Below are 13563 nucleotides of genomic sequence, written 5' to 3' on the forward strand. Positions count from 1 at the left end.
GGGATACCACATGCATCCCTGAAAAAGCCTGCCAGCTAATAAAGATTCAAAAAGCCTAACCCTCTGAAACTTGTTTTGAGCTTTTTATCTGAAAATAAATATTTACTAAAGAAATAGCTTTGAAGGGAAACTTTGCCTTTCATTTTAAGATTTATGGCCATGGGTACTGCAACGTGATACTGGAAATGCTCTGAACATTTAGGATGTTTTTTAAAAAAACATTTGCAGAAACACCGATTGATACCTTGGGAAATACTGGCTCAGATACACAGGCAAGGATTATGTGGATACACGACACAGGTACAAAATGCAACTGCACCTCTCATACTTTAAATGGGATCTTTATTCCCCAATATTCGTTCAAAAATTAGGCAAAAAGGAGAAAAGGTCCACACAGTTGTTTGACAGCAAATACTGCAATTCTTGGAAATGGTCAGTGCACCTTACTTGGAGTCTAACACAAATATTAAGTAAGTATTGAAGACTTAAACTACAGAATTCCTTAGAATCACAGGAGTAACTGTTACAGAAAAACCATCCCTTCCCCTTTGTTTCAAAGGCTCTGAAAAGATCTTCATTGCTTTTTTCCTCATAGAAGGTCTGTTACTATTAATATGACATTAGAAACTGTCCTAAGAATGTCGGGCTAACAGCAGAGCCACAAATAAAGTGACTTTCCCTAAAATCATTCTTACTAAAAGAACCAAAGGAAAGAAGTTCAACAGCTACTGGAGAGTGAAGTAAAGAAAATCTAAAGAAAAAGGAATAATTAAATATAAAGTTTAAAATTTAACGTAATTTATGGAAAACCTTTATTAATATATGGAAATTAGGAACCTTTTCTGAATATAATATCAATAAAATACAAGACACTATGCTACTATTTGCAGTCTCCCAAGCTTCGTGAATCTGTTTTCATATGCAGAATTCACATCATTTCCATTGCTGTAATACTGTATGATTAACAAACACGATAACTCATGTCAGCCACTGTTCATCACACAGACACTCGCTCCCAACTCCTAATTTTCAGTTCCTAACAATCCAGTGAACTGTTATTGAATTGCATGACCCAGGCTTCCCCACCCACGCAAGCGCCGCAGTTGTAGTAGTGATGCAATGGCTGCTAATGGGGTGACGGGTGAGAGATGAACCGAACGCCACCGAGTGACCAAGGGAGAGGGGAGCCCCATGCCCTCTGCTTTCTGCACCACCACACGGCCCTGCGCCGCACCAGGCGTGCCCTAAGTGCACAGCTACACAACGGGGACAGCACAGGGAGGGATGGGGAGTCGCAGGCGACCACCTCGGAAGCACAGCACCCATGTGCGGCCCAGTTCCTGCAGTCACCAATTCACAGCTCTGTCACTGAGGCTACTGTAACCATTATTCATAGCCACGGAGCTAGAGCTAGAGAGGGATTTACAAACAAGATAAAAAAAATGTTAAGACACATCCCCAGACTTTCCTTTTCCCATGAACTTAAGTGGAAATATCTATAGTACCATTTCAAGCTATCTTTGGAATACGGCTATATTTATCTACGGAACAGGGGAAGGAAAAAAAGCCTAAAAAGCCAAGTAACTGGGAAGACTGCTCAGCAAATGAGGCTGTGAATAACAACAACTTAATGAAAGGAGTTGGTATTTGCCCAGCATCTGCTAGAGAAGAATGACAGGCCAAGGATGCTGCTTTACAGTTCTTCACCAAAGGCCTTCAAACATGCAGCCAAAACAAAGACGTAAAGAACCAAATCTGCATGTATGTAGCAAGTGGGAAACGACACTTGTGCTATTTTGGGGGTACAGGTGAGAAAGAATTTAAAACACCTCAGCTGAGAAGGCTCAGAAGCATTAATCTGATTTTGAGAGGTACAAAGATGCATTTAAAGGGTTATTTGTATTTCCACCAGTCGTTCTTGCTGAGCACAAGGGTGCCACAGCAAGAATTCATGGAACTCTGTTGTACGAAGGAGGACACACTTCATTTTCTATTCTTCTTTTTCTGTCCATGATCTGCTTCCCCCATTCATCTCCCTCCCCTCGACATCCCTTATACTGTACAGGACGAGAAAATTCCATTTAAAAGGTAAGAGCTGATCTTATTTGTTTTATAAAGCCATAGCCAACAGGATACTTCCCATACCACAGAAGTCTACTGGCTAGAGAACTGATAAGAATATAATAGAAAATCGGTCCTGGACCAGCAAATCCTCAAATATTTATGCATTGATAGCATTAGAGGCATTCACTCAAGCAAAAGTTATTTTCCTTGCTATTCCTACCTGGCATCAGACAGAACCAATGTTCTTTCATTTGCCAGAAAACAGAAAGCAGCACAGTCTCAGAATACAGATGACGTTCAAATCAAGACATATTACTGTGTCAGAGGGCACAGTTTGGAAGAACTTGTTTTCCTTGTGATCTCTGAACTACAGAAACAGCTGAACAAAATTCCCCAAAGACTCCGCCTTGACACCATACCAAGGGAAGAAAACTCATTCTGACTCTACCCACGAAGTAAAATATTGAGATCAATCTCGATAAAGGGGGTTGTAGCATGCACAGAAATAGTAGACTGCCCTATGGTCAGTTTCATATCCTACCAAAAGCAGAAAAAGTGATACAGAATTAAAGCTGTGCTTCTAGATTGCAAAAGACAACCAGTTAATTTCTTCTCTAAGTCCCTTTTTGCAGGGAGATACCCCACAGTGTCTGTCAGTGTTTCAAAGTACTCAATGAATAGAAAAAGTTTATTTCACCAGCTTCACCAAATGGCCAGAAAAGATCATTTCTGATCTCAACACATGAAGCACTACAGATAAAAAGAGTGCTTATACACTGTCCAGAACAATAACCTTTGACATGGTCACTTTGATGCAGGTTTAGTTTCAATAGGCAACAGGGAAAGTCTGAAGCTTGTGACAGTTTTAGGGAGGAAGCAGTGAAGCCAAAACCAGCAAAAAAAAAATTGAATGAGTTGTTCCAAATCCAGTAGTTTTGTAAGTGGCTAATCTACAATAGCAGTCCTTGTGGTGAGGGGAAACTATTTCCACAGCAAGGTGACAAACTACCCTGTGCAGAGAGTTAATGATTGAACTGTCCCGACTGTACCAGCACGGCTTCAGACCTGCTATTTGCACTGTAGGACAGGCCCAAACCTGAGGTGGGAATGGCTGAAGAACCTTCTCCCTCAAAGAGCAAACAGAGGCACTTTTAAGGGTCCCCTAAATGAGACGTGAATATGGGTGCATGCTGTAACAGAGCAGCACTGAAACTGACCCATCACATCGTGGGTGTTCAACAAATACCGACCACAAAGCTTGCTAACAGCAGCCAACAAATAAAAGCTGGGAGCTGGGTATCACAAGGAAAACAGAACATTTGTTCATTTAGCATTTGTGCAACAGCTTCAAAGTTTCCCATCCTTAGCAGGCTGTATGCAGACTATGCACGCAGTGACTGCTCAAGTCTCTTTTTTTTTTTTTCTTTTCTGTAGCAGTGTTCTGGGTGCCCCGACGAGAGCTGGGGCCACCAGAGCAGCAAGCGCTGCACACACGCTGCTGCCTGGGGAGCAACCTGGGCACCAACCAAGGCCACCGCTCTGCCTCCTCCAGGTGCGGCAGGAGGCTTTAAACCAGGGAAATGGAAGCAGAAAGCTGGGATTAAGAGTGGCAGGACTGCATGTTTTCAGTCTCAAAACAGGAAAATGTGATATTTTTTTTAGTTCAAATGCAAAATGAACAAGCAACGTCAGTGTCCCCCAGCCACCATGCTCCCTGTTCACCACACAGCTTGCAGTGACAGGTATCATAGAAGCTTGATATCCAATTTTCACCAACTTTTGCATCTTACTAATAAATTTCAAAAGTCAAACAGGGGCTCACAATCACAAAGACCCCTCTCCTGTGCTACCCATCTGAACAGGGAGCAGGGGCCACTGCGTGCACCCAGTGCTACCAGGGAAGTCGCACGTGAAGCAAACCTGTGTGGCCACAAACTCGGCACGCCGTAGTCGGCTCCTTGTTCAGCCTAGGAAGAGACGTGTATATGGGAGCGTGGTTATCTTAACCTGATTACCTCGCAAGAAAACCTGTAACATGCACCACTCCTTTTACAGCAGCAGAAAGAAATGCGGCGTGCCACAAACACGCGTCCCCATGGAGATGGGCCACCACCAAAATGGAGGCCGCGGGAGGCCCCTCAGGAGGGCCGCCCTCCTGAGCCCGCTTCAGACCTTTGGCCAAAATGCGCGAAAAGTGCTGCTTTGCAGTGGGCTTCTTCATAATTTAGTCTTCATAAAACGCCTACGCTTGGGACAGGTCGCTGGCTGAAATGGTATGAATTAAGGGCAGAAAGAAAGAAAAACATTTTTAGCAGAAACAGATATTGAAGGACATGACACCGGGGAGAGAAGTGATTAAAATTTAAGGAGCTCATAGCACTTCTAGAAAGCCAGCAGCTGCACGGAAGGCAATAGTGATAAGAGACACTAAATTCAATAAAACAGAAGCCACTCCTCATTTTTCAAATTCCCCACCAGTAAAGTTTCATAAAATATTTGGTCACTAACGTAGCCCCTCCTACATCATGCACTTCCAAGAAAGGAAGGGAAAAGGAAGACCAGGTCAAGCAGCAGTGCCATTTAAATGAAATATGCTCTGAAAAGGGACTTTACACAGAAGGTGGTCGCTGCAGAGGTGGCTCTGTGACTTGTTGAGCCTGGACTTCCCCAGCTGCTGAGCCGGGAACCAAAGAGCCCCACTAACACACAACGCATCAACCAAGCTCACCCAAGCTGCTCCTACAGGAGAGATGCAAACAAACCAGGGACCAGATGCAGCCTTTCTGAACAGGCGGGCTGGGGCAACGCAAGAAAGAAACCTCTCTTCGGTTTCTATTTCAGGTCAATTTGCAATTTCATCAGCTACATGGCAGCTTAGCCCAGATGTGCCAATGTTCACCACTGGTTTAGCAAACTACAATTAGCAAAATACATTGGAAAAATGAAAAGCAGAAAAAAATAACACTCTATACATCATATAGTCTATAAAGTGGTCTAGCCAAGATTCCCAGGTCACCCAGATCTCCAAAACATTCTTAGCCACCTGTGAAACTACTAATTTCTGTTATTTTACATTACATTTCTTGATAGCATTTCTCCTTCTGCTGATGAAAATAATTGAGAACTATACTGATATGACACACTCAGAGAAAAGAAAAATCCATTTCAAGACCTCCTCAAAGCACTACCAGAAGAGAAAAATCACACCTATAGTTCAGTTAGAGTCAGAAAACTGAAGGTAAAGCATGCAGACAAAATATCAGGGCACTGACTTACATAGTTACTTAACAAAGTTTGTGTCTGTAAATACATCTCAAGGTTGCTATTGCCAACACAACTGTAAATATTTAAAAAGAAACACACCGTAGCCCTTGGACTAAAGCACTCATTTTTCCACACCCAGGAGAGTTTTTTCTTTATCACACTGTGTATCACTGTTAGTTAACCCTTGAAATTCATCATAAATGACATGATATATGCCTCCATCAGAAGAATTAGAAAAAAAAGGTTTCTTTGTCAGGCATGAGTGTTGTTTTTAAGAACACGTATCCAACCCAATTAAAATTAAGTAATTTGCATTACTATATACTTCCTCTTAAAGCTTACGGATAATCTTCTTCACGTTCAAAGAAGCAGTAGCAATTCAGATAATAGTAGTCTGAAGTTCCTTCTTGTGTACAAACACTGCAACTTGTTTTTCCCCCAAAACTACGGTCTTGTATACATGGATCCCAGTGTAATCCAAACTTCCTGGTTTGAGTCAGACGTCTAATCTAAAATGATACTAGTATAATACTGAGTCAGTCATCTAAATGTGTGGGTTCACATTATAAGACTCCTTCATAAAAAGTCTTCCCTGTTATGTTTATGCAGCATGTTCTGTTGGAGTTGTAAAGCTAAATTATCTGCTGGAATTAACTCTGCTCAGAAAAGGAGCATTTGTACGTTCAGTGATCATCTTGCTTGGGATATTTTTACAATACATTCCTCCACTCCATGCTCAATTCACCCCTAAGCTGCTTACGCAGATACTAAACTGAACATGTGATTCATTTGTGTATCCTTATTCTTCCAAAACATCTGATAAAGACAAGCAATAGGTCAATTTGCCCCCTGTGGAATCGCCGCAACTGATCCTTTTAAACCTTACAATTCCTCCGATTAACCCAGTTCCTACAGGCGTTCTAATATTGGTGAATTATCTTGTTCCAGATGTATTTCATTAATATCAGGTGACATAGTTTCTCTTAGTTGTGGGCTTCAGTTATGTAAGGCTGACGGACAGCGACAAAACTCTGCCATCCAAGGATTTTTTCTAAACATATCATCTCCACCATCAGAAGAATTTCCCTTGGAATTTGTTACTATGACAATGTATTGCTCGGGAGATATGGCGATGGCAGAGCGGATTTACATTTTTCTACCCGCTACCAAAGTCTTTGTACACATGAGAAAGCAATCACATACATATGGGATTAATGTTTTTCCAAACGCACAGGGAATGTTCAACTACTTGCGAATGTATCAGAAATATATCCAAAAACTGACTTGGCCATGTAACTGCCAATGCATAATGAAATTAATTCAACAGTCACTGATGGCCTAGATAAGCCTTATGCTGATGTTCCGTCAGTCAGTAGCAGGTGACTAAATGAATATTTTAGAAGACCACAGGAAGATTAAGTTTTATTTGACAGTGGAAGTGCTGAAAGACACCCAGCTAAAAATAAGAGCAAGACCACAATATTTTCATGCAAAGCCCAGCCTCCTTCGGGCGTCTATTTGTGAGCCGTTTGCTCCTGCAGCCCTGCAAGCTCTTTGTTTTATGATGCAGCCATTATCAGAAGACTCGATGCTACTGTGCGAGGGCTTGGCAGCACAAGCGGCGTAGCAGCAGCTCTGCCATCTCCCTCTTTCCAGGAAAGGCAAGTTTCCCTTTCGGTGTGGGGACTTCCTTGAGGGTGTTTTGGTGGCACCCTCCCACCCCTCGCTCAGAGGACAGCTCTGCCATTTGCCCAGCTACATCTGGACATGGGTGAAGGCCGACCTGGAAAAGCCATCGTGAGCCCCTGCAGGTGACAGCTGCCAGCAACACCACCGGTTCTGACCAAGCCGCCCCGCTGAGCGAATACCTGCTTCGGGCATCAAACATCGGGGCTCCTGCTTGCGGCTGCGTGCGTTTGCCGGAATGTTTTGCTCGTGGGGATTAGAAGGGATCAAAATCCCTCCAGTTGTGTGTCAAATGTGCTGTACACTTTCACTTGATATGAGAATCTCTGCATAAATCTATACGGGCATAATTAAAATACTCTTAAAAATGCAACAGAGACAATAAAATGAGGCTCTGGAAGCAAACCTCGTTCAAACACACGAATTACCGTTGTAATGCCATCACTCGAATTATTCATCTGTCCTTCTACAAAGCGCAGTAGCGGAGGAATTGCTGGGAGCAGGGGGAGCGTAAAAGCAAAAAAATCCCACGGAACAGTGGCACTACGGACCGTATTTCTCTAAAGCTCCACAGGAAAGACAGGATGCAGCGAGGCCGTATGGTGGATGCTGCACGGCTTGTGGGAGGCCCGTGCTCCTGTCACCTCCCGGCACCGGCTCGCCACAAGTCAGCAGCTCATTTCGTAACAGGGGAAGGGGAAAAAAAAAAACACATGAAAATAAAAATAAATAAACGCCACAACCCTCCTGCCCCAGGCGGAGGATGCCGATTCCCCCAAAAGTTGCGGGCCGGCTGCGGTTGCTATGCAGGATTCCCCGTCGCCACGGCAACGGCGCGGCTGCGCCCCAGCGGGCTGTCCCCGCGGCAGGCAGCGCAGGCCCTGTGCCGCCGTGCCATGCCATGCCATGCCGCCGTGCCGCCATGCCCTGTGCCGCCGTGCCGCCATGCCCCCGTGCCGCCATGCCCTGTGCCGCTGCACCTGCCGGGCTACGCGGTGCCATGGTGACGCCCGTTGCCATAGAGGCCGTCAGGCCAATCCGGCACCCGGGGCAGGCGGCCGCTGCTCCCGCACCAGCATCACCGGGCCCAGCGCTAAGCGCAGGATCCGCTCCGGAAAAATCCGCCCCCCCGCCCCAAAAAGCACTGAAATCCACAGGGCATCGAGAGCTGCCGCTGTCACGGCTCGGTCGTGGTGATGCCGCTGGATGGGTGGTTTTGTAGGGTGGGCTGCAGGCGGCTGGCGTTTCCGACCCAGCCTTTGGGGAAAGCGACGGGAGCGAGCTCCACGTCAGCAGTGAGCAGAGAGCAGCTGTGTCCAAACCCAGTGCCTGCGTCTCTGCTTGGCGGTTGTAGGTTTCCCTCTTCTTTTGCTAAGGTTCGGCATAAGCACCGGCCCGCGTGAGAACAAACGCAGAGCACACGGATGGCCACCACCCCACACCGATGTCGGCGGAGCGAGGAAGGCAGGGGCTGCTGCTCACCCACCCTGGGGCTGCGCGGGCACAACGCAGCACACCCCGGGGAAAACAAACCCGTGTCCTCCGAGTGCGGGTACCCTGCTGGCCCCTAGTGAGAACGGGGCGAGCCCTCCGTTCGCCGTCATCGCGTGGGTCAGGCGGAGCAGGGCCGCCACCAAGGCACGGCGTCCCGACGTCCCGGCCCCGCGCACGGCTGGCTCCTGGCTGCCCGGCCTCACCACGCTTCGCGGCTCAACCAAGGCTCATACGCAACGCTGGAGGAAAACATTTAGAGTTGTAAAATGCGTCTAGTGCTTACCTTTGATATGCCTGAGGAGATGTGGGAGGTGTATTGAACACATGCGAATATGGGTGATAGGGTGTCTTTTTCAAAGCCTGAATAAGATTTTGTCTATATTCTGGGTCTATACACCACAAGGACCCCTTTCCAATACTCTGCAAAGAAAAAAGAATTAAAAAAAAAATCAAATATTTGATCTAATGGCATAGCCTTATTTATTCAGCAGTATTTGTCAGGAAAAGCAGTGGGTTTGGGTTTTTTGTCTGACAGAAGTGAACACAGCTTGCTTGCCAGAGATTATTGCTCCATTAATAACGTACTGCGACTGTATGATTTAAATCACACTTTCGGAGAAAAAAAAGTAAGAATGCACGTTCAGTTGCTCTTTTCCCCCCCTCTCTCGATACTAGTTAATACAATTTAATATCTGGCAACGTCCCCATCACCCCACACTGGAAAAATAAGAAGCTACAGTTACTGTTAAATGGAAACTCTGAAGAAAGCTAGGTTCTTTTTGAAAGTGCTTTTCTTTTCCTCTTGCTGTTACGCTAACAAGAAACAGGGCTAAAAAGGAGGGGTTTAAACACCCTAGCAACTGTTTTAAAAATAAAAGGATTTAGTCCCTCAACCACATGACATCAGTGCCATTATACTACAAGAGAAAATTAATCATCTTTTCTCCCCGAAGGGGAAAAAAGAAAAACAACAACACGAACCAAAAACCACAGTAAAATCAGAGTTTAAATTTCAGGGTGTTGTGAAATTGTGATCAGTTGAAACAACAGTTACCCTTTCTGGACACACAGAGCAGCTCAAGCAGTCGATCTGTAATGGGAAAACTACACTGAAATTCAGCGTTATTCTGCGGTTACGAGCAGCACGATTTCGGTTCTTGTCTCAGGATGCAGACACTTGGAACTGTTCTGCGCGAGATCCCCAGCAAGCAGACGCACAGCCCTCCCTCGGCCCCACTAAGAGCGCACGCAGAGCGACCCAAGAGCAGCCTCGGTCTGCACCAGTCCTCGTTATCGACTGCGCTGCACTGGCAGGCTTTCAAGGCATTAGGACGAGCTTTTTGGTAAACGCTGAGGCTTTCTGGAAGCGGCGGGGAGGCGGTGCTACCACCTCTGGCCGCCCCTTCTCCGAACTCCCCTCCTCAGCAGTGGAGCAGGGCCCTCGGGGTCACGCAGCAAACGCATACGGACAGAGTCAGGCTGACGGGGAGACTGCTTCCTAAAGCCACACGGAAGACCAAAGCCAGACACTTGGTTCCTTTCGGAAACTTGTCATCTCTGAGGAGCCCCACCAGCTCCTACGTGCTCCTCTGCCTTACGGCAGCTTTAGGATGTGTGTACAAGACACCAAGTGCTTGCAGAGCTCCTTCTCTAACCTGCACTGAAGCCTCTCCCAAGAAAACAGAAAAATAGAAAAAAGACTTCCCTAACGTCACTGGATTGCAGTGCGGGAGCACCCAACAAGCTGGCAGCACCGCCTGAGACTTGGTGGAAAGAAAAGGAGAGGAGCTGGCAGGACCCGCAGCAGCCAGGACCGCTTCTCTTCAGACACGAACCCGTCGGCTGGAGGGACGACGGGGAGCCATCTTCTGCACGGCGCTCCTGTGGGACCACGCCATCCCTCCCTGCCCACACGGCCACTTGTGAACCAGAAGGCTGCTGAGCAGCCTCGGGGGAGACAGCTGCCAGCTCCTGGGCTGAGGCTGGGCCCCTGCACGGCCACAAGGCCCAAGGGGCTCGAGGGAGGCAGCCAGGCCCCTGGCTCTCCTCCAGGCACGGCGCAGAGCAGATGACCCAACGCCCGCTGCTGGTGTCACCGGGGGAAGCTGTGTGCCGTACATCCCAAACCGGTTTGCACCAAGGAGGCTGTGAGGTTTAGCTTCCAAATCCGGGACAATACGCCAGAGCCTTCACATGACAGGGCTAGTAAGTGACTTTTTAGGCAAAGGACAGAGTCAAAAATAGAATCCAAACCTCTCAAATTCCACTTCCACACTCCATCCAAGAGCCAGAGCAAGAACACCACAAATTTCCTTTTAAGCAAGCAACATGCAAGGCTAGGAACATTCTTCAGGAGAAAACCTTTGCTGGATTCCTTACTCTTGACAACATGGGACAAGGTTTAAAAAATGCTGCACTTAAACACTATGCATCTTACTTGTTCTTGCTGGAACACAACATACTGCTTCCAAACTTCAGGGTTTTTTCCTTTACATGCAAGAAAGAGTTTTCATCTAACCTGGAGGAGATCAGCCCCTAAAACCCTCAGAGCTAGTACAAGTTGAGGGGCTTACAAGAGGAAGTCACTGCTGAAGACTAACTTCAAAACCTTGCATAGCTGTTAAACTACATTTGTTTCACTTGCAGATACTCTCGTGAAAGCCAAAAATAATCTCACTGGAAAACAGAAACTCTCACACAAAAGGTACTGAGAAGAGTTAGACTCCTTGTTAAAATAAAGGCTGGGAAGGCAGATTTGCTGTATTTTCACTGGAAGTGAGCTGACTTATACTTTAGCAACAATAACAAACACAATTTAAGGCAAAGCTCTCCAACCACGCGAAGTTCTTTTTTTTTTTTTAAGATATTTACCTTTGTTTTTCCACAATCACACAACAGAACAGAAATAAAAAGAAAACTGAAGTGTCGTCAGTTAAGAATCCTTCCTGACAGCCAGAGGTGTGAAGAGCTTCGTTAACTGTTTAGATGTGTCATTACTCTTCCCATATACAGAGCAATCACAGGAAAGAAAATCTTTGGAACTCAGACCAATCGGTTAGTGATTAATTTCCATCTTATGACACTTGGCGTGCTGCTTCACTACCTCCTCCAAGCCAAAAGTCAATAGTGTCTCCAATCAAAAACCAGCAAGAAAGGAAAAAAAAAAAAAATCCTTGGATTACATCTGTCTCCCAGGCAACAAGTGACTGAGGAGTAGATAACAGCCCCTGATAATCTCGGCACTGGAGTGCTTTCAGACTTCCCGACAATGCCTCCTCCTCCTCCCCGGCCTGAGCACTGATCTCCCTCGCTCCTGCCGTTCAGTCCGTGCTGCTTCTGTACTGGCGTTTGAGGTTATTAAAAAAAAAAAAAAAGAGTATTACAACGAGTCCCCTTCACCTTCTCCAAGAGCAGACTATAACCCCAGGCAAGCTATTTCAAAGGTACTAACAGGGAGAGAAACCAACATGTAGAAGTTACCCCATAAAAATTTATGACTGAGTACTTTTTCTTTAAAAGGCTTCCTGATTATGCTTTCTACTGTCATTAAGATATTGTTATGCCTTCTTTCTGTCATCTAATACACAAGCAGGCTGTATCTGGACATTGTGTGCTACATTCCAACCTTTCAATTCATTCTTTCTTTCTGATATCTCAAGTACACAAAGCTGATTTCCCCCACCAATTAACACTGGTGCACTACCATGAAAAAGGTTTAAGATATTCGCTGTCCAATTTCTTCTCCCTCTCAGAATGAACTGGATATTGAAGTTTTAAAATCCTATTTACACAACCTAGCAGGATCCAAACCAAAAAAATGTTTGGCCATCTTTTAGTAGAGTGGAAAAAGATGCTTGAAATTTAAAAACAAACAAACAAAAAATGCTGCTTACAATTGTTATAGTCAGGAATAACAGCATTATCCACATTAAAACTCCTCATTATAAAGATTCTGCTTCCATATACCTCACCACTGACTGTCTGGCCCTACACGTTACTTACTGTCTGCCCAAAGCTCAATAAAAAAAAATGTGTTGAGTTCCTTCCAAGACCGACGGCTGGGAAAAATACATACCCTGTCTATATAAAAATTCTGGCAAATGCTTATTTGAGGAATTTCGTTCCCTGGTTATTTTAGCACTGACTTGAAATTTGTTAGGAACGCAGCTTGTTTCCAGGGTGGTTCTTTTCACCGCCGCACAAACAGTCTGCCCAAAATACAGCTTTGGGAAGAGAGTAGATGCAGGAGCCACAAAACACACGGGCTCAGAGAGACTTGGGCAAATTGCTGCTGCACCTCCTGCAGCTCCAGCCCCACAGTCGCGCGGAGCCAGCACAGGACTGCGCTGAAAGCAGGGAGCAGCATCTCTAGGTCACCCATTTTGTGGAGCAGTGCCTAGGTACCCCAGGAGCAGACCTGCCTTGCTGCGTTGTCCTCCCTCACCTCTTGCATGTGCCAGGCGCTTCTTCCACAAGCCTATGAAAGCAGAAATCTGGCTGGCAACGGGAAACCAGGCGTGACAGCGAGTAGGCACACGGGGGAGAAAGGGGATGAGCTGGGCAGTTGACTCCTTTGAGTTGAGGAGCCTGCTGCTTCAAACAAATAAGTAAAGCTAAGCCAACAACTCCCCGCTGAGTAGACCTGCCAAAACAGAAAGGGATGAATGCCCGGAGTTAGACACTCCTAAACTAAAATTATCAACAATATGAATTAGGAATGTGGCTGTTACCCAAACTGAAACAGCGTGCACATACACCATCCTTGAGAATTATTCCGCACTGATTACTGGGGCACTTCAGGAACTATTAAAAGCAAGCAAAGAAAACAGAAAATTCCTGTGACTCGAAAAAGGAAATGTCCAACTAGCAACTGCAGTCCCAAGTTCTCACACCTTGAAATCACACCACTGTGACACATCACTCCCCGACTAGGTCAGCTTAAGTCGGTGCAGTCATTAACACAGGACCTGTGAATAACACTAATGACTCTTTCTAGCAACGAGGAGGAACCTTTTGGTGTCAGCAGTCCCCATTACCCATGTAATGGTTTGTTCT

At 45.9% G+C, this 13563-nt stretch overlaps 1 protein-coding gene across 15 annotated transcripts in view; it reads right to left on the reverse strand.

The window, feature by feature from the left end:
* The window catches only part of FOXN3 (forkhead box N3), a 200225-nt gene that overhangs the window by 96748 nt on the left and 89914 nt on the right, over window positions 1–13563 (reverse strand). For all 15 annotated transcript variants that reach the window (XM_083836514.1, XM_083836516.1, XM_083836515.1 and 12 more), the window contains one exon: window positions 8792–8928. In XM_083836514.1, the coding sequence (XP_083692640.1) occupies window positions 8792–8928 (137 nt within the window). The remainder of the gene's footprint in view (window positions 1–8791; window positions 8929–13563) is intronic.

Source organism: Anser anser, assembly GCF_964211835.1.
Source record: "Anser anser genome assembly, chromosome: 5".
NCBI lineage: Eukaryota > Metazoa > Chordata > Aves > Anseriformes > Anatidae > Anser > Anser anser.